The following is a 24,621-nucleotide window of genomic DNA, read 5'->3' on the forward strand; positions in this document are numbered from 1 at the left end:
GTACACATCTAATCTAATAATAATGGTATTTATTATGTAAATCTTAGATTTCAATTGTTTTTTTATTACAATCCTCCCTCAAAAGGGAAATGATGAATACAACCACAACAACAACCAGAAGAAGATGGTAGAGAATAAATTACAAAAACAACACATTGAGTCCACTGAGATCCCCATCCAGTAACACCACACGCGTGAATGAAAAAGAAGGAGAAACATAGGAGGAGCATAAACACTCATAAATGACATTTTTTTTTATTATTATTACAGGAATCTCTCTCTCAGTTCTTGACAGTGGTGACATGTTTGAGGAGCATCTCCACAACATCGTTGGAAATCCTGGATGCTTCGCTTTTGAGCTGCTCGATCTTCTCATCAGTCTCTTGCTCCAGCCTCTTCACATTCGCACCCGAGTCTCCACTTGTCTGTTTTTTTTTATTTTTTGTGTACCAAATAAATATATATATATGGTTTATTAGAAAAGAGAAAACAGGACACTGTTTTTGTATATATTGTCAGACAAGAAAGTACTGCTGCTCTGTTTTTAGTACTTACCTCCTCAAGTTTCCTCTGGAAGTCTTGCTCTGTTTTCGCTTTGTATTCAGCTATCTCCTTCTCAGCCTCTTCCTTTGCTTGCTTCAGCCTTCCCATCTTTGCTGCACCACAATATCACACACATTACCATATCAACTTCAATACACACATATATATATGCATTATCCCCCAAATGCTGCAATTTTATTTGACAAAAGTACAAGTTTGAAACCAACTATTATTTAGCCCCAGATCAGAGACAACATCATTTTGTATAAAGGTTCAGACTATTTACCGGTCCTTGCAGCATTGACGATGTGTTGAGCTTCTTGTTCAGCAGCAAGCAACTGCTGGATCCCACCTTGACCTCTGCTAGACTCCATCTCTCTTTTTTTATCCTACAAAACAACAAGGTGTTGTTAGATAATTATCAAAGTAATCAAAATTTATGGATCAAGAAATCAAAAGAATAAAATATGGGTAAGGTCAAAGCATTTAACAACACAAGCTAAGCTAGTAGTGGATAAAATAAGCCACAAACAACAAAAGCCTTCACATGATCCCAACAGCTGTTTTGCTATTATTTTGGCGAAATCATCATCATCATCGTTATATCTGGATCATGAGAAATACAAAGCTCTAACTAAGGCAGAACACACTCCTTTAGTTAGTATATGATTCAATAAGCAGCAGCAGAGGCTTGCTAAAATCTAGCAAATCCAATGACTAGAAGAATCAAAACAAGTGGGAAAATCCATTTTAGGATCAGAATCAGATAAAGATCTATAATGAGGTGGATTGATGAGTATCACCAAGCCAAATAAATGTAGAATTCACAATAACTCATCTTATCCAACACATCCTAGCAAAGATTCTAAGTCCTAACAAAGTTGAATCCCCTGTTCATATTCTTCCTACTCCTCCCATAAGTAGACAGAACACGGTGCGACAATTTCGACTTCCGATTGAATCTCATCCAAATTAGAGAGAGAAGGCATACCTTTGCTTTTGGCTTGTTCCTACAGAGGAGAGAGAGAGAGATAATCAAAATCAACTAATCAATCAATCCGATCTGATCCAAAATAAGAATCAAAGTAGTGGGCCCACGTTTTATTGTAATGATAGCCCATTTGTAATGGGCCGTTTCAAAATGATAGGCTTCTACTCAGATTGAGCCCACGTATGGAAGAAAAAGGCCTCACAGATTAATATACTACTAGCTTCATTTCAGTATGCTGGGAACATTGTAAAACAGATATCACAGCATATCATGTTATTCGTCTTCCTAATCAACCAATATCTATTTGATTAATAAAAACACAAAAAGGAAACAATGTTTTTCAACTTATATATATTGGCTCCAACTGGGATGTATTTTTTGGAATAAAAACTTTTTGAATGATTTGTTAGGCTAGATGGGATTGTAACTTAAAATCAATTGGTTTTAGGTTGGAATTTCATCAAGTTTAACATGGTATCATAGTGCGATCCAAACAGTTCAATACGATTCTCATCGATCTGATCTAAAATTGGCTATCGATCTTTGCCTGAATATTTTGAGATTAACACTCAAATAATCATCATCTTGAATGGGCGAATTAGACACAAATTTTTTAAATCGGTAGTTGGAAGAAATCCTAAACAATATATAAAAAAGATAAACCAATTCTTTTATCACTAATTCTTTCCATAATATTCCATATTATTCCAGAGAAAAAAAATTGACTTTGACTTGAAAAAATTAACTTTCATTATGACATAAGAAGAAAACAAGAGAAGCATAGACATGTTCTTGGGAATTCACCACGCTGGAGAGAGAGAGAGAGAGAGAGAGAGAGCATATTTATGTCAACACACAGCTTGTCAAAACACGAAGCGAATGAGAAATCTAACAAATATATTGGAAACCATGTGTCATTCGGTGTCACTAGGAACAAACTGCTTGCCGTTTTAGAATAAAACTCCTCAATAATCATTTATTTAATGACAAAACAAAGATAATTACAAACAAATGATACATGTATATATCATGCATTTTTAAATATTACAAACAATTGTCGTAGATGAATAATATTGAGAGCTCGCAGCAACACACACACAGCTCACATTAACAAAGAATACCAATTAAATAAAATAGAAGTCCTTTAAAGTGCATCATATATAGACATAATCGATCTCTGATTAAGATGGTGGAACTCGGAGATAGAGAGGGATTGGATTTTTGGCAACTGGTGGTGAATCCCATACTGAAAATGCACTTTCAGAGTTCATCCATCTATCGGTCATTTCAGGATAATGGCGATCAAAAACATCTTTGAGATTCTCTGTAGTATTCACCCATTCAAGTCCTTTCTTTGTATATGTAGTTTCATTGAAGTCACTCGTGAAGAATCTATCTGCTTCCAGTCTCCTGAAATATATTTAGTTTTATATAACAATATTATTATCTATCCTTGAAATTTAAATTCAGCTGTCCACTTTTATCCTGAAAATTTTAATTAAAACTATAGCAAACAAAATGTTTAATAGTAAATATACATACCTTGTGGCCATGAGAAGAAAAATGTTAAAGGCAGTCTCGCTAATAGCGAATCCTTTGATTTTCTTCTCGGCCATAAGTCCCACCAGAAGATCGAGGTCGTCCACATTACCACCGTACACGTCATCTAGTGCTTTTATTGCTTCTTTATCGTCTGTTAGGTCTTCCCACTTCTTTATCGGAATCATAAACATAGATCTCCTAAATTCATTGTACCGTGCAACATTCCTCTCCCTGTCCCTATAGACTATATCAAATGACGAAGAACACAATTCATGAATCTGATCACTTATCCAATCAAAACCACAATATATAAATACAAACACAAAACGAACGGCTTGGATCGGATTGACTTACTCTCTAAAGCAGCTAAGTCGATGTGGTCCGGACGATCGTAGCCATTGGGGTCGTGGGGAACAAGATCCCTAAGCCACGCTGGATAATTCATCAGTTCAAGAGCCCCACTTGCTTGATGACCCATCGAGACCATTAGCTTAGTGAATCCAATATGAGCCATGGTTTGTTCTCCCTTAGGACCAATCAATTTTCCGAAAGAAACCCTACAATGCATGCATACAATCAAATTATTATTATTAAAAAAAAATCAAGAGAGAAAAAAGCTTAACTTTCAAAATATTTAGTTTGGGAATTTGTTCAAAAATACAGAAAATTCAGAGCTCTGAAGTAAGTTGTATACTCTTTAATCAACGGTATTGATTTATTAGTTCCCGGTACAACATCAATGTCACGTAGTTCGAGCTGATCAGGTAAGAGCGAGTGCATTCGATAGACGCTGGTGAATTCTTCGGTTATAGAATATGGGACTCCGTGATTTTGCGGTTTCTTCATACCCACGACACCTCCCAAGATGGAACTTCCTACATGTCCGAACGAATCTTTAAACTTCTTTCCTAAAATTCCGTACCTAAAACACACACCATTTACAACCATTCACAAATGTTAAATGTGTATTTATAAAAAAATAGTGTGACGTGATTATAGATCGTCAAAAGTGTACAGTTATTCACCAATTTGCTCGCATCCCGGCAAGTAAAGTGTCGGTTTTGAGAAGCTCAACGGTCCAATCTATGGTGTGAATCTTGGCAATCACTGCTGACGTTACTAGCCTAGCATGGCGATACAAATCCTCGTCTTCCAAATCATCGTACTCCTTCTATATAATGCATTAAAAAATAATAGCGAACTAGCTAGTTTATACAATCATTCAATCTATATGCATATTAAAAATCGTAATTTACAAAAAAAAATAGTTAACCTTGAGGGCGTCGCATACGGAGTTGTGCTCTTTGATGAAAAGAGCTTGCAAGGCGGAGACACCGACCCAACTGTTACGTATGTCGCCGGAAATGGCTAACCCGTCTTGGTCTTGGAGTAAGAGACCCGTCTCCTCCGATATCTTTAGTTTACCGTCTTTGTTAGTTCTCACTCTGTCCATTGCTTTCGAGTTGCTTCCGTAGATGGCACTCGAATCCCTAATTTCATAATACTCACACGTATGATCATGTTTGTTCTGACATTTCTTTTTTGGGGTGGCTTAGGTAGATACAATAATTCATTTTTGATTGATGTACATGTTAGACTTACTTAGCAATAAGGTATGTACTGTATAGTATACGCAATAAAGTGTATATGTTAGATTTATGTGATGATTCTTTTAATAGTTTTTAGATTTTGGTTTTTGTTTTTTGTTTTTTCGGTTTTTAGATTTTAGTTTTTGATTTTTTGTTCATGTTAGTATCAATTTCTTGACACTAAGGTGGTTAGTATGTACGATATATATAATCTATACAAGCTAGGCTTAGAATAAACTGCATTATTAATAACGGTTGTATACTTTACAGGATATAGTATAGTATAACTTACCACCAAGGTGTACGTGAGTTTAGCGAACCGGTCTTGATCTCAAAGAAACCGGTAGGAACTTCCTTTGTCTTGAAGAATCTGAAGGAGTTTAAGGGACACTTGTTCGCTACTTCTTTTGGAGCAACGAGCTCGATCTAAGTTTAACAAGATTAAACCATAGACTAATTCAAATGTTTTTTTTTGTAAACTCGACTAACTCAAATGTTTGTTTTATAAAAAGCTGTTAATAGAAAAAAAAACTCAACCTTAAACTCACTATCTGTATAGGAAACCCTTAAGAGTAACTAAATTATCATCTTCTTTGCCGCTACAACATTTTTTTAGTTATTAGCATCGGAAATGTAGGGCATGTAAGATTAATTAATGAACCTGTTTAGTTTCTTCAAGATGATCAACCCAATCATGAATCATGAATTGTATCCAAGAAGCTGCAATCATGTTAAATTGCTTTCCCGTATCTATCAAATTTCTTCTTGCTAATAGTTTCGTCGCCACTACCATGGGGTCTGGCTTCAGTAACTTGAGAAAAAAAAATCGCACAAAAAACATGGTCAATTACAAAAAAAACAGAAGGTCATTTACATAAAAAACACAACAACATGGCTTTATTCAAAACCTGGAAAATGGAAAACATGCTTCAATATAGAAAATGCTCGAGACGATGTAACTTTTATAGTAGCGTTTCAATTCAGTAATATTAGTAAGTCATTCCTTATTCGAATGTTCGACTCAACTGGAAAAGACCGAAATATTTTTATTCTCCATCGATCTCCATATAAAATATCGACCTAACGTGATTCAAATTAGTCTATATACGTTTACAAACTGGCAAATAAATTCACATCCAAAAATTACCAACCAAAAACAAATAAGAAGCCGTATTAATCAAGACTTTTATAGAGACACATATATATGAAGGCAAACTTACCTTGATCTTCTGGTCTTCAGGAGGACAATTTCTTCCGATGAAGCTATTTTGGCTGCCGACGCCTTCGTTGAACGGATCATTGAATTTTCCGTCAGAAGTCCGGTACGGATAATCAGCAGGATTAAACCGGGTCCCAACCGGAGTTTGACCGACATTGATGAGATTATATTCTTGGTGAAGATGTCTGCGTAACCCTAGGTAGGCCAAACCCAAGAATACCGGAAGCTTGTGCCACGGAACCATCTTATCCACTGCATGCACGATCTGCATGGACCATGTTATATCCGATCATCATAAATTCATAACTGTTTTCGAATGAATGAGTATAGTCAAACATTATAGACTATCCAAACTTAATGTTGATGAAAATATGTTACACAAAACCTCCGGAAAGAGAATATTATTAATTACAAAGAATTTTGCATGGAGTTTTCTGACACAACTAATTAATGATTTCTTAACATTTACACCAAAAAAAAAACTAATTAATGATTGATAACATAAAAACTGTTTTGTTAAAGAAATGTTTTCCTTTTTTTCTAATTTCATTTTCGCACTGATGTGTATCTACGTGGTAACACTAAAGTTTAATTACTTACAAGAAGTAGGATACGATCGAAGACGGACATTCTTGAGTAAATGTCATGGAAGTCTTTGTGGATGAATTTAAACAAAACAGAAGAGATTAAAGAACTTATTACTTTCATCTTTTTAAAGTTTCTGAGGTAACTCGAGAAATTTCGAGCAACAGTGAAAAGGACCAAAGAGTTAAATGAAAATGATTGTGAATGGTGTGAGGAAAACCTTGGTCTGTCTGTCTATCTATTTATAGGGAAAAACCATGATAAACGAGAAGACTGTTCAAATTTCGGAGAGAATACGTACACTACCTATTTTCTTTTGTCAAATAACACTAGCCATATTTAAATCATATTTGGTTTTTTAAATAGTATTATCTGTGAATCTTATCGTATCATTTTGAAATATGGGCGATTGGGCAGTATTATAGGTATGACCCATCTAGATCCACCTCTGTAGACTGTATGTCACCCATCTAGAGCCGCCTCCGTATGTGAATCATTTTGTATCATAATGAATACTCCCTCTGTTTTTAAAAGATGTATGTTCTAGAAAATTTTTTTGTTTCAAAAAGATATATTTTTCATATTTTCAATGTAATTTTTGTCAACTAATTATGAATAATTGTGAATCTCAAAAACATTAATTGCATTTCTTGAAATCTTATTGGTTTAGAAATATAGGAAATATAAAATAACAAAAAACTATGCACTAATAAGTAAGTTTTAATATGTTTTATTAATAAGTGTGAAAATCTCAAAACATCTATTATTTAAAAACAGAGGGAGTATGAACTATGCATGTTTTGTTGCGTTACCTTATTTAAAGTCAAAAAGAAAAAAATCTGATTTAAGAATTTTATTTTATAGCTGTTAAAAATAAGGGATGAAATCATTTTAAAACAAATTATAACTATTATTTAGTTTAATACATTGAATCTAATAAATTAAAATCTTAATTAAGATGTTATAAAGAAATATTAATTAGCTCTAAAAAGTTACTTTTGCTTTTGTAATAAAAATGCATACTTTAAGAAAATTAATATAGCAAATTAAGATAAAGTTTTATCCTTGCTTCTAACTTTTGTGTACATAAAGCTTCTCTTAAGATTGATGATCCCTTATTATTAATAAGGAAGCAATGATGATCCCTTATTATTAATAAGGAAGCAATTTGAGAGAATAACCTTGAATGAGTAAATTTATTACAATGTTGCCATTTTGATGATGTGTCGCAGTCTCATGCATCTTCAGCCTTCAAATATAATTACCCTTAAAAGACTACATTAATTATATTGACTGCCATTAGTACTCTTTTTTTTAGTGCATTGTATATACTATATCATTTTGTTAGGGAAATTGAATCTAGCATACGTTAAACCACAGAATTTTGGTATTATATTTTCCAAAGTACTTGCATATAACAAAAGTTGTAGCATGAGAACTATAGGAAAATGGAAAATTTGCACCGATATATTAACATGTTAAATGCAAAAGAATTTTATAACTAACATTTTATATTCATGCTCCAATACAAAAACATTATATAAGCTGCTAGGGGTCATCTTCTGTCTAAATAGAAGATTTAAACATGTAATTTTGAGAAAAAATATGATATTGTATAACCCTCAAATGTAAGGTTGGACTAATTATATGAAAGAGTCATGCTTTTATACAAATAAATGCTAATATATTTAAACATTGTTTTTGCAAAATCCTCAAATGTTTCGTTGGACAACTTATATAATATAGGGATGCTTAACATACAATTTCAAAAAAACTATATGACTAAGTCATGTTATCCCATGAAGTTATTAAAATCTGGTTTTCTCGAATTAGTTTTGCTTAAACCTGTAGCTTAGCGTTTTTTGGGGATGAGTTAATTTTCGACATTAGTTTAATAAGGGATTTACTCTTATTAATAGTAATTTAAGGGTATAAATAGACATAATGAGAACTTTTTGGTTTGTGTTCATGTTAGTTAACGTAATTGTTAAGTTGTTGCCTATAAAATTTTAATTTTCCTATAACTTTGCCATGATCAATCATGCCATTATGATTGATTGTATAGTTATGAATGCATACTTTTAAGACAATCAATTTTGTTTCATAATCCACATTATTTGAGCTGTTTAGACCTAGATATTCAATAACGCAAAACTTCATGCACAAGTTTAATCTTAAAAATGTTTAGTAATTAGTGTAAGATTGAACTAATTGATTTGTCATTATTGACACAGAGAAATTTCGGTAATACAAAAAGAAAAAATGGCATAAACTGATTGAGTGGTCAATCAATCATTGTACATCTATACTATTAAAACAGAAGGCCCTTTTTTGAGGTATCCTTCTGTTTCAACGGTATTTACTATTTCATGCCATTTAGTTATTTATAAGCTATGTTTTTATTTGATGATCTTTTACTTAAACAAAAAAACAATTTCTTTAAATATATGTTACTGTAATTCAGGTAGAACAGTTCTACTCAATATAATTTAAACTAAAGCATATACACGTACTAAACTATGTAAACCTACAACACGCAAACTATCATTATATGAACCAAGATTTGAATGTCAACAACTGAACCCACCAAATCTAAACATAAACCATCATGTATAAGTATTTAAAACTAATATTTATTCATCGACATCAAACATAGTTCTCGAATTAACCCATGTCGATACAATTAAATTGTATATCTTAAAACATATATTAAATATATACGTATATCATCAAACATGTTATATGTAGAAATCATCATATCACATCAAACACTAGCTTATATATAATAATCGAACATGTTATATGTTTAAAATTATTTTTCTAACAAGATAAGCAACAAAAAATGAAAAACAAGATATTATATTATTGTTATAGATATCCAATGGAAAAAATCTCGGGATTTGTTAATATTAGTTACAATTAAAATAATTTTGGTTAAAAAGTCCATGTCAAAAAATAATACAATTTTTAATTATTGTTAGTGGGAATGAAAAGGAATCAAAAAGTTAGGAATACACCAATAAAATATTTTTGCAAATTCGAAATATATTAACTTCATCAGATCATGTTTTTAGAGAATATTTTGTGTATTTAACAAACAAAAAATATCTGTAAATATATTATATGCTCTAGAATATTCTTCATATATTCAGTTTACTACTTGGCATATTGAGAAACCTAATATACCTTCGACCAAATCCTATAAATATAGACCAAACCATATCGACTAACCATCCTAAAACAAAACTTCTTAGCATGATTCACCAGAGCTGTAGGTTCAAGAGAGCATAGGTCGTGAAAAACTACATATATTAATTTTCTATGAAAGAATATATTACATAAGCACTCGCCTTATCTTTTCTTTTTAAACACAAGCACTCACCTTATCTAACTCTCTTTATTTACAGATGTAAATGGTGACGTCCTCGATACGGGTGAAATCGACGTCATGCAATGTCTTGGAAACAAAAAGAAAAGAGTGAAGTTTATGTTAAGGGACATGATCGTGTTTTAGTATTATATGTGTATTGTTAGTTAAACTAACTTCATGTGTATCTAGACTTTGCAGGTTTTTGTAGCGTTAGAGATGTTCCTCTCATGGGTGATTTACAAGAAGATATCAAGTGGTTAACTTAAGACGAGATTTCGTATTGGTAATTTCTAAACTTTTCTAATGTAAAATAGATTGTGACAAATTATATTTGTTGACACGCTATATTTTCATGAAAGAATATCTTACCTTATTTTTAAAATAATATTTTATTTATATAGAAAACAAAATTATCTTGCATAATTCTACTCATTACTTATTAAAAACATAATTCAAAATTAGGAAATTTAACTACACTAAAATATAAAAAATTTAAACATAATCTCGCACCATAATATATTATGCAAGTATAATGAGATACGTAAAATAATTAAAATCTCTTTTATAGATATCAAACTGAAATTTTAAAGTTCAAATGTTATTTCACACTTTTACATTAAAAGTAGAATGTTCTTTACCTAACAAGTTATTTTTGAGTAGTTCTTTTCAATGTAGAGTTTTAAAATAACAATAAATGTTAGTATATTGTAACAAATAACAATTATTATTATTCTGTTCGAATATAAATTATAAATCCTAATCATGACTCTAAACTAAAGTCTAAACCCTAAAACATATCTCCAAACTCTCTAAAATTTTTGTTAAATAATAAATAGTAATAAAATTATAATATTTTAGACAACTACTTACTTTAAGGTTTTAAAATAACAATATTTGTTAGTTACAATATTTTTTCACCTAATACCTTAAACAAAATCTATTTTGTTATTGGATTACAAGATTTACTTTTAGGCTAACCATATTTTGCATAATTATCCTAACAAAATTCTAATAAAACGAGTAAACAATTTAAATTTCAGTTACCCAAATCAGATTTCTATCTTCTATTCATTTCAAAAAGATATTGTACATGGTAAAAAGGGAAAATCAAAACTTCTTTCAAATACAGAAACCTCATTTATTTAAAAATAAATGGAAAACCTTACATAATTTTCATTAAATTTAGTTACAGATTTTGCATGTATCAAAATTTGAATATAAAATGAATAACTCATGCTAACAATCAATTCTATTAAAACAACAGTGTACATTATTGATATATGTTGTGTCCACTTTTTAAATTTTATAAGTGCCTTTTAATACACTTTATTAAAATTTAGATAACTGCCTTTTAATACACCTTATTTAAATTTAACTAACCGCAATCCTTATTAATCGCCTAACCATTACGTAAGTTTTATGTTTCGGGATAAATCAGTTACTAAAGTGGGTTTTATATCAAGATTTTTACATAGCTCAAATGTATTATTTGTAATTTGTTTTGTGTTAAAATTTATTATCGGTTTTGTAAAGTCAACCTTGCAAAACGTTTTGCATATTGGCTGTCAGTTTTGTAAATGCTTCTATTCTTAAAATTGTTTTATTTATTAAAATATTATTTTTCTTTACAATTTGGTGGACAATAGTTTTTTCCAGAAATAAAAGCCACACATACAAAAATGTTTGAAATGTTGATTTTATTGGATATAATCTGTATTTCTATTTTATTAAAGTTATGAACATGAACTATTAATATAGATTTAATCCAACTATTTTAGTAGAATAGATTAAAATCTCTTATTAATTATTTAAGATTTACATAAATATTTTCTTACATGATTAATAACATAAATATAAAAATTAAATTTTACAAAAAAAATAGCCGCCCTTTAAAGGGCGGGTCAAAAATGATATAAATTATTTTTTTTAACATATAAGAAAAAATTACACAAAATATTACATATTTACACAAAAAAACTAAAAAAATTACAAACCAACACTATACCTGCGGGTCAAGATCTCGAAAAGATGGCTATGATTACAAAAAAACTGATATACTGGCATATGATTACAAACAATTGAACGTATGTCGGATCAATTTTTAAATTGTTATTATTTTATAAAATATATTTTAATTAAAATTTATACACAAATATGATACAAAGAAAAACACAAATATGTAAAGAAAAATATAAATATGAAAATAATCCCTAAAAAAAAATTAAAACAAAAATATATCCACCCTCTGAAAAGATAGTCAGAATCTATTAAAACAAGAACATGACATATTGATATAGGTTCCCTTTATCGCGTACATTGATAATGGTTTAGTCCAACCATTTTGATAGAATTTATTAAAATCTCTTATAAATCAATTAAAAATAGTTCACAAACAAATACACAAATATAATCAAACACACATATAAAAATTAAACTTCTAATAAAACTAAAAAAATAAAATATACCCGCCCTCTCAAGGGCGGGTCAAAATCTAGTATTCCCTTAAATTGTCTAGCAAACTAATTGATTAAACAATTGATTTACTATATTTATACATCTCTCAAATCAATCGAATATATCATTCAGCTTTTAACATTTGCTTTTAGTTTGAAATGGCTGGACTTCTAGATTTTATGGTATATAAATTCAAATATGATCTGATTTTAGGTATTTAATTTTCCTCTCACCCCGCACAAAGTGCGGATCATATCCTAGTAATGTATGATTACAGATGACAAGAGGCACAAATAATCTCTGTATATATGTATATATGTACATGCTATTATTGTTGTTAGGTCTATGTTGCGTACCATATGTTCTAGCCGTCGGCAAGTTTAGGGAGGGAACCCAAGTTTGATCAAATAGGTGGAGTACTGCTGGATTATCTAGTAAAAGTCCAATACTACAAATTCAGGTCTTTTGTGTAGAAAATTTCCCCGTAAACAGACCGGGATCACGTAAGAAAATGATATACCAATTACAAGTTTATAGTTCTCTCTTTATTGAAATAATCCCTTTGGAAAATTCGTTAATCTTCTCCGTATTTTTCACCGTCTATTCCCTTTTTAGATGTGAAAAGCGGGGTAGAAACTCAGTTGAAAGGCATGTACTTCTGCACATTCATAAATTAGGCTAATTTGGTTTTGAATTTCTTAAATAGCAATATGAAACATTTTTTTCTAAAGAAAATATTATAACTATACTTATTTTTGGGCGGTATGCTAGTGAGGATTCTAAAACATTTACTAAAAGCCAAAGGAATTCAAGTATAGCTCATATAATATTCCATGTGTATGTGTTTTTTTTAATAATTAATCGAAGCTGCCAAATCATGTGGCTGTCAATGGTCAAATATAATTAATTTGGAATGAGTCATCCAGAACCAAATGTGAAAGTTTTCTTCTTGTATTTTTATCTATTGGACATGGCAACTAGTGTATTACTAAAAACGTGCTTGGCTTTCAAAGACCAACAATTCTGACTCTCCATGGTCTCCCCCTCTTGTCCGATGCAATTCATATTTTACCATACAGGCCGCCGATTTGGCGCAGGTTAGTCTGCAACACGCGCAGCCGCGTGTATGTCGCTATATCGATGTAGCATTTAGCCGAATGTTCTAATCAAAACCTACCTGATATTTTCTCAGCAAAATGAATACAATAAATGGAAGAAAAATATTACCTGTGCCGCAAGCGACTTAAACACAAAACAGGCGGAAACTAAATCATAATGGTTTGGAATAATTCCTCAAAAAAGCCTTTTATGAATATCAATACCACCAACATAAAGGATATTTGTCAAAACCTCTAGAAACTACTTGGATAAGAGTTCAATCATGAGAAGGAGGATAGTGGTCAAGGGTATTTTGAAGATGATGAAGCCGAGAGAGAACGTATTCGAGCTTGTGGAAGCAGATCTCATTAGCTATCCTTGCATTGTAATCGGATTTCTCGAAGGGGCGGTACTCGCAGGCGCTTTTGATCTCTTCCCTTAGTGTCACTTGTATATCCTGCAATACATAAAAGAAAAAAGACCGAGTTCATGAATGAGACAAGTTATAATGTTTAGCTGATGAAATCTTTAAACGATCATGTGATCAACTAAACTAGAGACAAAACCAGGTACCAAAAGAAAAGCCTTTTTACTGGTTCACGATTGTAATGATCCCTAATCTATAGACAGACTAGTGTCAAATGAGAGCCCCAAAATGTTCTTAAAATATGTATTAAAAGGGAGAGACTTTGAGGCATAAAACCAAATACTTTTACACAGATCAAAGATGAATCATCATTAATCACGCAACAGGAAGCAACAGCCATCTTGAGACCATCAGAAACTAAACTCCGAATCAAAGCTCTAAAAACAAAAGCCCTTCACTTCAATCTACAGAGTATGTAATGAACCCTAATATAACAATCTAATCATACAAATACATTAAAGCTCAAAGGACTTTAAAGGTGGAAAATGGCAAAACGAAACGAAGTGGAAGAAGAAGAGATAGAGAGAGAGAGAGAGAGAGAGAGAGAGAGACCTTGATGGATTGCATGAACTCTCCACAAAGAGACTTAACCAAATCATTCCTGGGACCAGAAGGGTTCGTCATTTCTTCCATTACTCCTCCTGCTATATCCAACACCCTTACCACTCTCTGCCCTTCCCCAAAATTACCCAGAGATTAAATCTTATATAAGTGATTGATTGTTTCGTGAAATCTCACCCTCTCGACATTCTGGAGTCGCTGCAGCGAAGTGTTCTGCGTCTGTTGATCCATCTATCTCTAATTATCGGGACGGCGGGGTTGTAGATCAGCGACGGACAAGACCCATTCGCGACTCTCAAAAAAATAAAGAAAAAAAGAGAAGGAGGATTATTGGCACTTAAACGGCGCGTATTTTAACTCGAGGATAGTAGAACAGCGCGTAGTTAAAAGTGTTGAAGATTACGAAACACCCCCCCCTTGTTTTAGATAGAATCTTTGTGATGGCCGTTTTTCTCTGTTATAGCAAAGGATTAAAAAAAAAAAAAACACAACAGATACTGAAAAACTTTGCTCTGTTAACTACAATGGCTCACTTCCTAGACCTTAACACTCTCACCAGCACCTGCACTTTACCCTCGATTCCCAAACTACTTGATAGAAGTAGAACGGGAAAATCCAGCGGCTTTGTTTGCAAGAAAACCGACAAAGTTCAGGAACAACAACAGCTCACAAGACGGATGGCTTTGGGATTTGCTGTCTCCATATCTCTAACTGGAGCTTTTGGCGAAAGTAATGTCTCTCTAGCACAAGACAACAATGGTTTTTGGATCGATGGTCCTCTTCCAACTCCTCCTATTTACAACAGTAAGTAGTAATTTTTTTTGTAGTGTTTACATAACCCAAACAATAGTACAACTTGCTCAGTATACATCATTTCCGGTTTTACTTATGGCCCCCTCAGACATCGTGAACGAGCAGACGGGAACGAGAACGTTCTTGAAGAAAGGAGTGTATGTAGCTGATATCGGGGCGAAAGGCAGAACATACAGAGTTAAAAAGAATGCATTCGATCTCTTGGCAATGGAGGATTTGATCGGAGCAGACACGTTAAACTATGTAAAAAAGTACTTGAGGCTTAAGTCCACCTTCTTGTTCTACGATTTCGACAACCTCATCTCTGTTGCTGCCTCTCAAGACAAGCAGCCTCTCACTGATTTGGCCAATAGACTCTTCGACAACTTTGAAAAGGTATCTTATCAGTACTCAAGCTCGAAGAAGCGGTGTTGATCCTTATATTTCTTCCCCCTTTTTATTTTTTTTTTTATTTTGTCGACACAGCTCGAAGATGCAGCAAAAAGGAAGAACTTAGCTGAGACAGAAGCGTGTTATAAAGATACAAAGATAATTCTTCAAGAGGTTATGATCAGAATGGCGTGAAAAGGCCCCAGTTCCGGTTCTAAAACACCGTTTTAATTGCTATTGAAGAAGAGATGATTCCATGGTTCATAACTCTTCCATTGGTCATGAAAATGTAATATTAATTTGTCTTATGTTTTGCTGCCTTCACTATAGTTCAAGTGCTTTTGTTGAGTAAAAATATACTCATATCAACAACAAGTTCAAGACTAGTTGAGATTATAGAAAACGAAGAGGAATGGTAACTAAAAAAATTGGAAGTATTTAGTTGAGTATGCAGGACAATTCATGCCTCCTTGCTATCATGTGATTCCGTAGAATAAAGTTAACCCTAATCTAATCCCATCATTAGAAAACAAAAAGAAATTTTAAAAGCTAAGATAATTCACGTTTTTTTTTCTTTCTCTTTTTCTCTCTAAAAAAAGCTAATTAAAGAAAAAGGGAGCAGAGCAGAGCAGAGCAGAGCAGAGCAGAGCAGAGCAGAGAGCTCTTCTTCTTCTTGGCTCAGTTTCTCGCTTATTTGCTTGGTGTTGAATGCGAGAGTAATGTAATGCTTGCTCGATTCCAATTAACCTGAAATGGAACTTACTACGACCTCCGAAGATCATCATCATCATCGCTCATCGGCGCTGGTTGCACCTCTGACTAGGAGCCTGTTGTTGTTGAAGTTGTTAGGTCCATTCACGATAATCCCGACCCTGCTCCTGTACTAAAGTCAACCTCTTTTCTTCGGAAAATACCTCTGCTTCTGTACTAAAGGAGACAAAAGTAGGAGATTCTACGGAGTTAAAAACATTTCGTATTCCTCTCGTTGGCCGTGCTTCTAACAAGGACTCACATTTCGCTTCTGCAAGTGCTAATATGTGAGCTGCAATCCCAAGCTAGCTACATTTGTTGATCCAAACGAGGACGGAAAAAGGATGACAGTACACTTTCTGATAAAAGAAATAATCTGCATATGCTTCCTGTTAACGAAACAGAGCTCACTTGGCCTGAATTGGCCCGTAGGTACGTCTTGTCTCTTTTATCAATGGATGGTGGTTTGCTTTGTGGTTCACTAACAGGAGTGGCTGGGATGGAAGCCGATTCAATGGTATGTTTTTGTTATTTTCCTTTTATTTCCTGGGTTACAGTGTCTTGCTTGTATTACTGGATGACGGGATCACAAATTTAGCTCCTTTCCGGGCCACCTATGTGCTGTTATTCTTTTCCTTCCAGTGTTTTATCATAAACCTTCCACCAATTTAGTCAGGTTGATCTTTCTCAAGCTTATTTGAAGCTATGTTCCATTCGTAGAGTAGTTAAGTTACTCTTCACCTCTATATTTTTTGACATTTTTTCTGATACTCTTGAATTACCTGGAAAGGTCCTCGTTTATTACACAGTCTGTAGAATCGATTCTGTGTTATTAAATGAGTATTATCTTTGGGCAATAAATCTTTGATTGTTATAGAACAAGTGTTAGAATACTTAAGTTCCTAGAGAATGATCATTGGATTTGCGTGTAGATATTAACTCTTTATCTTCAGTTACTTGCAGAGGCTTCTAAAAAAATATTTGGTTCTTTGACAAGAGAAAATGATGTTATTTATGTGGAAGATGATGATTCTGACGACCTTGATGCTACTGAGACAAACGCTTGCAAAATGGTGATATTCCAGAGTGGGCACTGGTACTGGAACCTGTGAGAAAACTTCCAACAAATGTTGGGACTAGAATCAGGTAAGTGTGTCTACGAGGCTTTAGAGAGAAATCCACCAGACTGGGCAAAGAAGATATTGGAGCATTCCATCAGTAAACAAGTATATAAAGGCAATGCATCCGGACTCATCTTAACGACTCAATGCTCATATCTGCCACTTCCAGTAAGCTAGATAGTGGTAATTCAGGGGGTCAGGTGATTTTTTACTGGTTCTGAAGCCAATGGGGAAGACTTGAATTCTGAGTCTAGCATGTGTTTGGACAGATTTGTCACAAATGATTTTGGCGGTCCGCGGAATAAAGCGAGTGGAGTGGATTTTGACTTCTCAGAGCAAAAGAAGAAGAAAACACTTCAGGTAGTGGGTTAAAAGGCTGCTGTGTGGAGTGGGTTTATTTCTCAAATACAACTCTTTCACCTCTCTAATCTAATACAGCATCATAAGCTGGGATTTCTAATGGTCTATCTATGCCTTTGATGTTCTGTTTCAGTTGGTTCAGGCAACAATAGTGGTAGAAGACATGGTTAAGACAGAGTACTTAAAAAAACGAATGGTGGTACTGGTCTTCTCTTTCAGCGGCTGCTAAAATCTCAACTCTCTCAGGGTTATCCGTCCGTCTCTTCTCCCTGGATGCAGCTATTATGTACGATAAAACCGTAACTCAATCAGATCCTATGGATGAGACAAAGCCCTTAGCGGAGCAAAAGTCACAACCTGTTTCAGATACACAAGAAAGGAGCAGCAGAGCAAACAGAAGATCTGGTAAAAAAGAGGAAAGAACCAGAGGGATCATAACAAATTTACTTCACAAGTAGGAAAGCTTTCAGCCGGCAAGCACATGGAAAGAATGGGGTGTTTTTTTTTTTTAACTAAGCGGGAGCCAATGCGTTGGGCAGTGTTAAGCGGACCTGTAACTACCCGGATGTTGAGAACTGGGTTGGTGGTTCATCAAAGAGAAGTCCGGTTTAACAAGTAGGAGAGAATTGTGTACGCAGAGATGTATATAGAAGACTAACTAATGTGGATGGAATTAATTTAGTATTAAAGCCGCTCCTTAGATGGTAGAACTGAAACTTGGATTCTTTATAAATCTCAGTCTCAGACTTCATAAAATGGTGAGAGTGCTTCAATCTTCCTCTTGGTAGTGGTTTCAGTAGAGGGTACAGAAGCCAGTGAATTTATCCAACCATATGATTTTTGCTTCATAAAATTAGAAAAATAGACTGAATCCTGTGTTCATAAAAAACATAAAATATATAACCGATAAAATACCGTGTGGAATTGCGGAATTAGTCCACAAATTTATGCAGAGGGTTACGTCAACATAGACTGTACTTGATAAACAAACGCACATAAAACATTATATAAATATAAGGATTGGCTTTTGAAGTTTCAAGTCCAGCAGCCCCATAATCCAAATGATTCACCTTGCACAAAGACGTCAGCGAAACAGCCCGTGTCATTACCACAGCCGTTGTTGTTGTTGGTGTCTTGCCCCGAGTGGTGGTGGATGGGTACAATGCTTGGGAAGTAAGAGTCACAGCTGTCTCTTAGTTGATGAGGTGCGTCTTCGTCTAGTACCGCACTCCCTGAACTTAACCGGTCCTCTGTTTTGATTGCCGGGTTCATGTTCACCGGATCGAGCTGGTTTGGTTCTGGCACCTGACCAGTAGCTGTCTCTTCTTTGGCTTGGACCTTGCCGGCGAGGGAAGTCACCTGTGGAAGTATGAGATAAAAGACTCTTACAAAGTACTTTTTAATAAAAGGTAAAAATCACAACAGTCAGTCGACACACAAGCAAACCAAACCATCCCCTCCCATAAGAAGAAGAAGAAGATATTAAAAGTAAATTTGTTGATTGATTTGATTCCCAATCTTGTTTCTTTTTTTAGTTAATACTATTATTATGCTCTTTCTGATTGTATTAGGTAAAAATAAAATAAAAGTAGAGGAAAAAGCATATTTCCTTTTTCACTTGATGCTTTTGCTCCTTTGGACCAATAAGGCATAAATATAGATTCACTAATCAGCAAAAAAAAAGAGCATAAATTCTAACACGATTATTATGGTAAATAGAAAGACCTGGGATCTGAGATGATGGTTGTCCTTGAGGATGGAGTCGTAGTTAGAGAGGAGTTGGTCGTAAGAGGACTTGAGGAGATTGAAGTCTCTCTCGAGCTGCTTTGTTTTCCAACGAGCGCGGCGGTTTTGAAACCAGACAGAAACTTGACGAGGCTGAAGACCAAGCTTCTTAGCAAGCTGAGTCTTGCGCTCTGGCTCCAGCTTGTTCTCCGTCTCGAAGCTTTTCTCCAGCAGATGCACCTGATCGAAGAAATCATTAATACTAATTATTTCTAATTAAAGAAGACTCGGGTTAGAAAAAAAAAAGACAAGAGTGAAGAAATCTACCTGTTCATGAGTAAGGCGACGCTTTTTGTCGGGTGTTTGGTCGTCGTAATAGTCAACGTCGTCGTAGAGAAGATCATCAGGAGAGCAAAAGAAGGGTCTTCGTTTCGATGATTCCTCCTCCATGTTTATCATCGATCCTGCTTCATTCCCTCCCAATCACAGACAAATAAGTTAATAGTTCTTAGCTTCCAGACTAAAACCAAAAGTCAAAGTTCCATAAAACAGAGAATTAAGAGTGAGAAAAAATGAAAAAAAAACCTTGGACGACTGGATTGAGATTAGTGAGGAAGAACATGTTGCCATGAGAAGTAGACGGATTGAAGAAAAACTTATTGGATTCCATTCGATTCGATTTTACCAGCAGAAGAAGAAGGAAGAAGAAACTTAAGAAACAGAGAGAGGATTGGGGTTGAAAGTAAAAAGAGAGAGATGGAAGAGAAAGGGGAATATTAGAAGATGATAAACTTATGGCGGAAGAAGCTAGTACTCCACACTAATCTTGCCGGACACTCCAACTGACACATGCAAAATCCCATCATCAACCGCAATACCCCCTCCTGTACCAGAGGGAACCACAGATCTATTCAACCAAAAAAAGACAAGACTTTGTTTTCTTTATTTCGATTTTTTTTTAATTATCGGATCATCATCATCTTAGTTTATCCAAGGACGCAATTCAAATTGCAGAAAGATTAAGAAATAGAAAGAGAGAGAGAGTTTTCCCCTTAGCCTATAGCTCAGAGCTTCAAGAAGCGCGCTCTTTTTATACACTACAATATGCGTCCTTGTTAAATTACTCTCGTACCCTCTTTGAGAACCAAAGCTCTGTATTTTCAAACTCACCGCGGGGTATTTCTGGTAATTCATTGCCATTGGATTTTTTATCATTTTGAAGTGGACTTTCTAAGCTTTTGTGGGGTCCACTTTCTTTAGCGTAGTGGATTCCGCAACCCATCTTCGCCGTTGGATCTGAATAGAGAGAGACCTTTTTAAAATATATATATATTCAGCTGTGGCCTGTTGGTGGTTCGGCCAGAGTGTGTGTGTCACATAGGGTGCATGCTCCACGGTCGGGTCAGTGTCGTATCTGCGCTTCATCCGCAGACATCTAACGCTCCTCGTCATCCTGTGTCTTTTCATTTTTTTTCACCGCCTTGTCGTAGTATCATCCCATTCCTTATAAAATTCAGTAGTTAATCGTCACTCCTTTTTCTTTTTATAATCTTTCTGACCTTTTCTGTGTATTACTTTCCAATATTGAGACTTATATTACAGTTAAGGTCAAGTCAAGTTAAGGTTCAAAATGAATTTACGAAGCAAAAGAAAAGGTAGGCAATTTACAGCCAATATTTTGGCGACTATCGATTTCATGTCACACCTTACGGAAAAGAAACAAACAGGCTAGGTGCAATGGAACTGCTTATGGCCGGCCACATGCCATTATTTTTAACTAAATATAGGATCTCGCTTTTATTTAACAAATGCATTTTAGCTTATTGTATTACACGACTACACGAGTCCCTCTTTTGTTTTCCATAATTTCTTTCGTTTTGAAGATTCTCCCTCGTTAAAAAAAAAGAAGCTATTACGAGGTCTTGTTTTCAATGATGGAACGTACTGTGTGATGGTTTATATTTGACATAAGTATATACTACTCAAACTTATGTACATTAATTTTATATTCCTCCTTCATTTTCATTATTTTCTTCTTGACTCTTCAGCTTTCCAAAATGCAATTGCTCTCTCTCTATATGAACATGCTTGTACGACTTTATTAATATACATGGTTGCATATATAAATGGGTATGGCTTTTCTTAATATGCATGCATGTATAGCTAACGAAGAACAAAGCCTTTCAAGTTTATAATGGCTAGTTAGGTTAATGTAATATGAGCTTCATAATATATGCCATTTGCTTTCTCTTGTTATGGTTAGAAATTCCATATATAGCCGTATTGACTCCTTCAAATGTGTATTTATATTTACATTTTCAAGATATAATGATGGAGAAAATTAATATGATCAGCTACAAACCGTAGGCTACGATATATGATAGCTATGAGTTTTTAATCCAAAATCTTAAAGCAATAGGTGAATTGGCTTATGTGTATTATATATTACTTGAATAATTTTGATATTACCGATGTGGGACCTAACACACTAACACTCATTTTTCACGCTCAGGCATGACCATCTGAAGCATGAAGTTTTTATGGGACTACATCTATGGAGTGTCCCCAACGACCGAAACATGCTCTGATACTACTTCCAACCCAAAATTTCAAGACAATAGATGAATTGGTTCATGCTTATTATATATTATTTGAATAACTCTGAAATTACCGATGTGAGACCTAACACACTAACAATATAGTCTCGTTCCATGTGTTAGCCAGTTGGAAATCCATGGACCTTACCGATAAAGAAATATCTTCCAGCACCCAAAGAGGCGAAAAACCTTAGCTTTAAAGGATAACGAATTTGCCAATCTACGAAGAATGGGGTTTCTCACTTCTCGTCAGTTTCAGAAGATAACAGTCTTACAACAACACATCAAACAAGCTATATAATGGACAAAATCGTATTCGGTATACTGTTAGTTATTCAAACTTATAATATTATATGTTACCCAAATATTTTTTAGATATTAGAATCTTTGAAAGGTACAACTAACAAATAATGGAATAATGTGGAATGTATATTTGATACAGAAATCATTAATAATTTATATATATACTTTTTCATCAATATAAAAAAATTAGATTAAAACTTTGCTAACCTAAAAAAGAATTTATGCCTCTATATGAAAATAGGTTGATTGATTTCAAACATTTCGTGTTAAACTATATTTTCTTTTGTGTTTTGAGTTTGAGACAGATATATGTTTAATTTTGGGAATTTTCAAAGTGCTGAAACTTTTGTGTAATCTTTAAATTTTCTAAACAAGTTGGAAAATAGAACATTTTTCTGATTCCAAAATCATTTTTGCTAACTAAAAACAATCTATTATAAAAGTCACATGAAACTATTATTGTAAATTCTTCGTACTTTCTATTACTCTATTTTTAACACTAACAGTTCATTTTTCATTGAAGGATTCAAAGATGAGATATAGATTTCATACATTCTTTTACTCATATATAAAAGTATTATATTATTATTAAAAGAACACAAATAATGATCGATTTTCCTTTTTATTTTTTCTTCACAACTAAGTTAAGAGGCCATGAATAGGGTTGGCATCTTTTTCGTTGGATAGTGTCTTCTAAGTTTTTCCTTTCTGTATTTCCAAAAATAGGGGACTTTTTCTTTTATCTCCCTTTTGTTTGCTTTACTGAAAAGATGATTAGCATAAATAGTCCAAGTAAAATTATATAGACCATTATTTCAAAAAAGAAAATTATATAGACCATAAAACAAGAATATATATTGGAGGAAAACTCAATACATCAATTTTGTAGTAGAGATCTCTTGTAGTAATGGTTCGTCTATGAATAACTTTTTTTCTTTCATTTCTTCGAGAATATCCAATGAAAATTGAAACTATTTATTTTTCTATTTCAGCGTAAAAACAAAACAAATTTATTTTGGAAAAGATGGTCTTATAGAGAAAAAAAAAAGAAAAGAAAAAAAAAGAATCAAAACACCTGAGACTTTTTTTTTTTTTTTTTTTGTAACTAACACCTGAGACTTTAGGACAGAAGTATTTGTAGTGGATTACTGTCGATCATCGCCATGTGTGTGGTTCTGTGAAAAGACGATCAATCTATAAAGGTTTTAGCACAATTCTAGTTCCAATAGTTTCCTCCACTATCTATTTCTTTCTTCATATTAAAATTTGATAAAACAAATAACAAATAAAGTAAAAGATATATTAAAAAGAAAACTTTAATCGGAATCGTTACAATCTGTCACTCATGGTATTCAATATTCATATTATAGCTTTCTCTTTCAGGGCCAAAATGTCATCTTCAGAAAGCGAGAGGATATAATATTAAATATATAAAACAAGTATATTCAGTCTTTTCGTCTGAGAAGGTCCATTAATTATGGTTATGGGTTTTCACATTTCGCTGTATGCGAATAGTGTGTAATTCAACTTTTCATCTCAAGCCACACACGTTTACACACATATTTATAAAGAGAAGGGAAAGATATGTATAAATAAATTATAAATATAGAAAAGAGGAGAGAGAAGAGAGAAAGTAGAGAGAAGAGAGAAAGTAGATCTTCGGCGTACGGCCGGCGCGTGAGCGTCCGTGCCGTCGCCGGAGACCGTCATCTTTAAGCTAAAGCTTCCGCATGTGTCTCATCCTCGCATTCTACGGCATCCGTCTTGTCTGAGTTCTGGCCAGCCATCACCTGCGGTGTTTCTGTTTTGGAGTAAAGACACGGAGGCTAGAAGGTATCGAGCGGTGAAGACGATCGTTTGTTTGATCTTCCGGGAGGGGGAGGCTACAACAGCTCCGTCGCCGCCGGTCTTAGTCGCTGAGAGGCGGAAGTTCCGTCAACTTCGCCGTCGTCAGTTCAAGCTTCCGGGAAGTGAGGGCTACGTCAGCCTTACGTCGCCGGTTTCAGGTTCTCGGTTTTGTTTGTTTGTTCAAGTTTGAATTTGTTTCATGGTTCGGGAGATGTTTTCGGTTATAGATGTACAAGGGTATGAAGCTTCGCCGTTGGATGAGATCTTAATAGAGGGAGGAAGTTCTCCGACAAGGTATCAGGAAGGTGAAGAAGTGATTAATTTGGTTTCGGTGGAGGCTTGAAGGGATTATAAGC

At 33.9% G+C, this 24,621-nt stretch overlaps 5 protein-coding genes and 1 long non-coding RNA gene across 10 annotated transcripts; 2 read left to right on the forward strand and 4 right to left on the reverse strand.

Moving 5' to 3' along the window:
* Window positions 1-14: 14 nt before the first annotated feature.
* LOC130495086 (V-type proton ATPase subunit G1) lies at window positions 15-1,642 on the reverse strand. Its single transcript, XM_056986132.1, has 4 exons — window positions 1,535-1,642; window positions 830-932; window positions 556-656; window positions 15-425 (listed from the first exon to the last, which is right to left on the reverse strand). The coding sequence occupies exons 2-4, from the start codon at window positions 915-917 to the stop codon at window positions 282-284; spliced, it is 333 nt and encodes a 110-aa protein (XP_056842112.1). The 5' UTR covers window positions 918-932; window positions 1,535-1,642; the 3' UTR covers window positions 15-281.
* Window positions 1,643-2,488: 846 nt separating this feature from the next.
* Window positions 2,489-6,674, reverse strand: LOC108861282 (alpha-dioxygenase 1). The gene is made up of 10 exons (XM_018635121.2): window positions 6,485-6,674; window positions 5,886-6,149; window positions 5,327-5,476; window positions 4,958-5,091; window positions 4,350-4,566; window positions 4,102-4,247; window positions 3,771-3,998; window positions 3,431-3,633; window positions 3,077-3,320; window positions 2,489-2,944 (listed from the first exon to the last, which is right to left on the reverse strand). The coding sequence occupies exons 1-10, from the start codon at window positions 6,590-6,592 to the stop codon at window positions 2,716-2,718; spliced, it is 1,923 nt and encodes a 640-aa protein (XP_018490623.1). The 5' UTR covers window positions 6,593-6,674; the 3' UTR covers window positions 2,489-2,715.
* Window positions 6,675-13,453: 6,779 nt separating this feature from the next.
* Window positions 13,454-14,701, reverse strand: LOC108836831 (mediator of RNA polymerase II transcription subunit 11). Its single transcript, XM_018609933.2, has 3 exons — window positions 14,557-14,701; window positions 14,371-14,487; window positions 13,454-13,848 (listed from the first exon to the last, which is right to left on the reverse strand). The coding sequence occupies exons 1-3, from the start codon at window positions 14,608-14,610 to the stop codon at window positions 13,669-13,671; spliced, it is 351 nt and encodes a 116-aa protein (XP_018465435.1). The 5' UTR covers window positions 14,611-14,701; the 3' UTR covers window positions 13,454-13,668.
* Window positions 14,702-14,833: 132 nt separating this feature from the next.
* On the forward strand, window positions 14,834-15,890 carry LOC108837469 (photosynthetic NDH subunit of lumenal location 3, chloroplastic-like). The gene is made up of 3 exons (XM_057011198.1): window positions 14,834-15,183; window positions 15,281-15,567; window positions 15,658-15,890. Exons 1-3 carry the CDS (start codon window positions 14,904-14,906, stop codon window positions 15,754-15,756), a joined length of 666 nt encoding a protein of 221 aa, XP_056867178.1. The 5' UTR covers window positions 14,834-14,903; the 3' UTR covers window positions 15,757-15,890.
* A 145-nt stretch (window positions 15,891-16,035) lies between these two features.
* LOC130512822 (uncharacterized) lies at window positions 16,036-18,517 on the forward strand. Of its 3 annotated transcripts, none has more exons than XR_008946420.1 (3): window positions 16,108-16,828; window positions 17,265-17,792; window positions 17,926-18,517. It is a non-coding gene; the product is annotated as an uncharacterized LOC130512822 (long non-coding RNA). The 3 variants fall into 3 exon arrangements; XR_008946419.1 differs by having other exon boundaries at window positions 16,120-17,615; window positions 17,702-17,792; XR_008946418.1 differs by having other exon boundaries at window positions 16,036-17,792.
* A 151-nt stretch (window positions 18,518-18,668) lies between these two features.
* Window positions 18,669-20,588, reverse strand: LOC108859366 (homeobox-leucine zipper protein HAT5). Of its 3 annotated transcripts, none has more exons than XM_057011197.1 (4): window positions 20,103-20,588; window positions 19,845-19,981; window positions 19,518-19,757; window positions 18,669-19,151 (listed from the first exon to the last, which is right to left on the reverse strand). In XM_057011197.1, exons 1-4 carry the CDS (start codon window positions 20,185-20,187, stop codon window positions 18,828-18,830), a joined length of 786 nt encoding a protein of 261 aa, XP_056867177.1. In that variant the 5' UTR covers window positions 20,188-20,588; the 3' UTR covers window positions 18,669-18,827. The 3 variants fall into 3 exon arrangements, with proteins under 3 accessions (XP_056867177.1, XP_056867176.1, XP_056867175.1); XM_057011196.1 differs by having other exon boundaries at window positions 19,845-19,984; XM_057011195.1 differs by having other exon boundaries at window positions 19,845-19,993.
* Between the last annotated feature and the right edge of the window lie 4,033 nt (window positions 20,589-24,621).

The sequence above is a fragment of the Raphanus sativus genome, chromosome 5, assembly GCF_000801105.2.
Source record: "Raphanus sativus cultivar WK10039 chromosome 5, ASM80110v3, whole genome shotgun sequence".
In the NCBI taxonomy this organism is placed as follows: domain Eukaryota; kingdom Viridiplantae; phylum Streptophyta; class Magnoliopsida; order Brassicales; family Brassicaceae; genus Raphanus; species Raphanus sativus.

Coding starts and splice junctions, on each gene's coding strand:
- LOC130495086 (XM_056986132.1), bottom strand. CDS start 917: ATGGAGTCTAGCAGAGGTCAAGGTGGGATCCAGCAGTTGCTTGCTGCT. Junction 657..829: donor CGTCAATGCTGCAAGGACCG/GTAAATAGTCTG, acceptor ATTGTGGTGCAG/CAAAGATGGGAAGGCTGAAG. Junction 426..555: donor TCCAGAGGAAACTTGAGGAG/GTAAGTACTAAA, acceptor AAAAAAAAACAG/ACAAGTGGAGACTCGGGTGC.
- LOC108861282 (XM_018635121.2), bottom strand. CDS start 6,592: ATGAAAGTAATAAGTTCTTTAATCTCTTCTGTTTTGTTTAAATTCATC. Junction 3,321..3,430: donor CGACTTAGCTGCTTTAGAGA/GTAAGTCAATCC, acceptor CATTTGATATAG/TCTATAGGGACAGGGAGAGG. Junction 2,945..3,076: donor TTTCTTCTCATGGCCACAAG/GTATGTATATTT, acceptor AATATATTTCAG/GAGACTGGAAGCAGATAGAT.
- LOC108836831 (XM_018609933.2), bottom strand. CDS start 14,610: ATGGATCAACAGACGCAGAACACTTCGCTGCAGCGACTCCAGAATGTC. Junction 14,488..14,556: donor GACTCCAGAATGTCGAGAGG/GTGAGATTTCAC, acceptor GGGGAAGGGCAG/AGAGTGGTAAGGGTGTTGGA. Junction 13,849..14,370: donor AGTTCATGCAATCCATCAAG/GTCTCTCTCTCT, acceptor TATGTATTGCAG/GATATACAAGTGACACTAAG.
- LOC108837469 (XM_057011198.1), top strand. CDS start 14,904: ATGGCTCACTTCCTAGACCTTAACACTCTCACCAGCACCTGCACTTTA. Junction 15,184..15,280: donor AACTCCTCCTATTTACAACA/GTAAGTAGTAAT, acceptor TGGCCCCCTCAG/ACATCGTGAACGAGCAGACG. Junction 15,568..15,657: donor TCTTCGACAACTTTGAAAAG/GTATCTTATCAG, acceptor TTGTCGACACAG/CTCGAAGATGCAGCAAAAAG.
- LOC108859366 (XM_057011195.1), bottom strand. CDS start 20,187: ATGGAATCCAATAAGTTTTTCTTCAATCCGTCTACTTCTCATGGCAAC. Junction 19,994..20,102: donor TCTCAATCCAGTCGTCCAAG/GTTTTTTTTTCA, acceptor TGTGATTGGGAG/GGAATGAAGCAGGATCGATG. Junction 19,152..19,517: donor ACCATCATCTCAGATCCCAG/GTCTTTCTATTT, acceptor ATACTTCCACAG/GTGACTTCCCTCGCCGGCAA.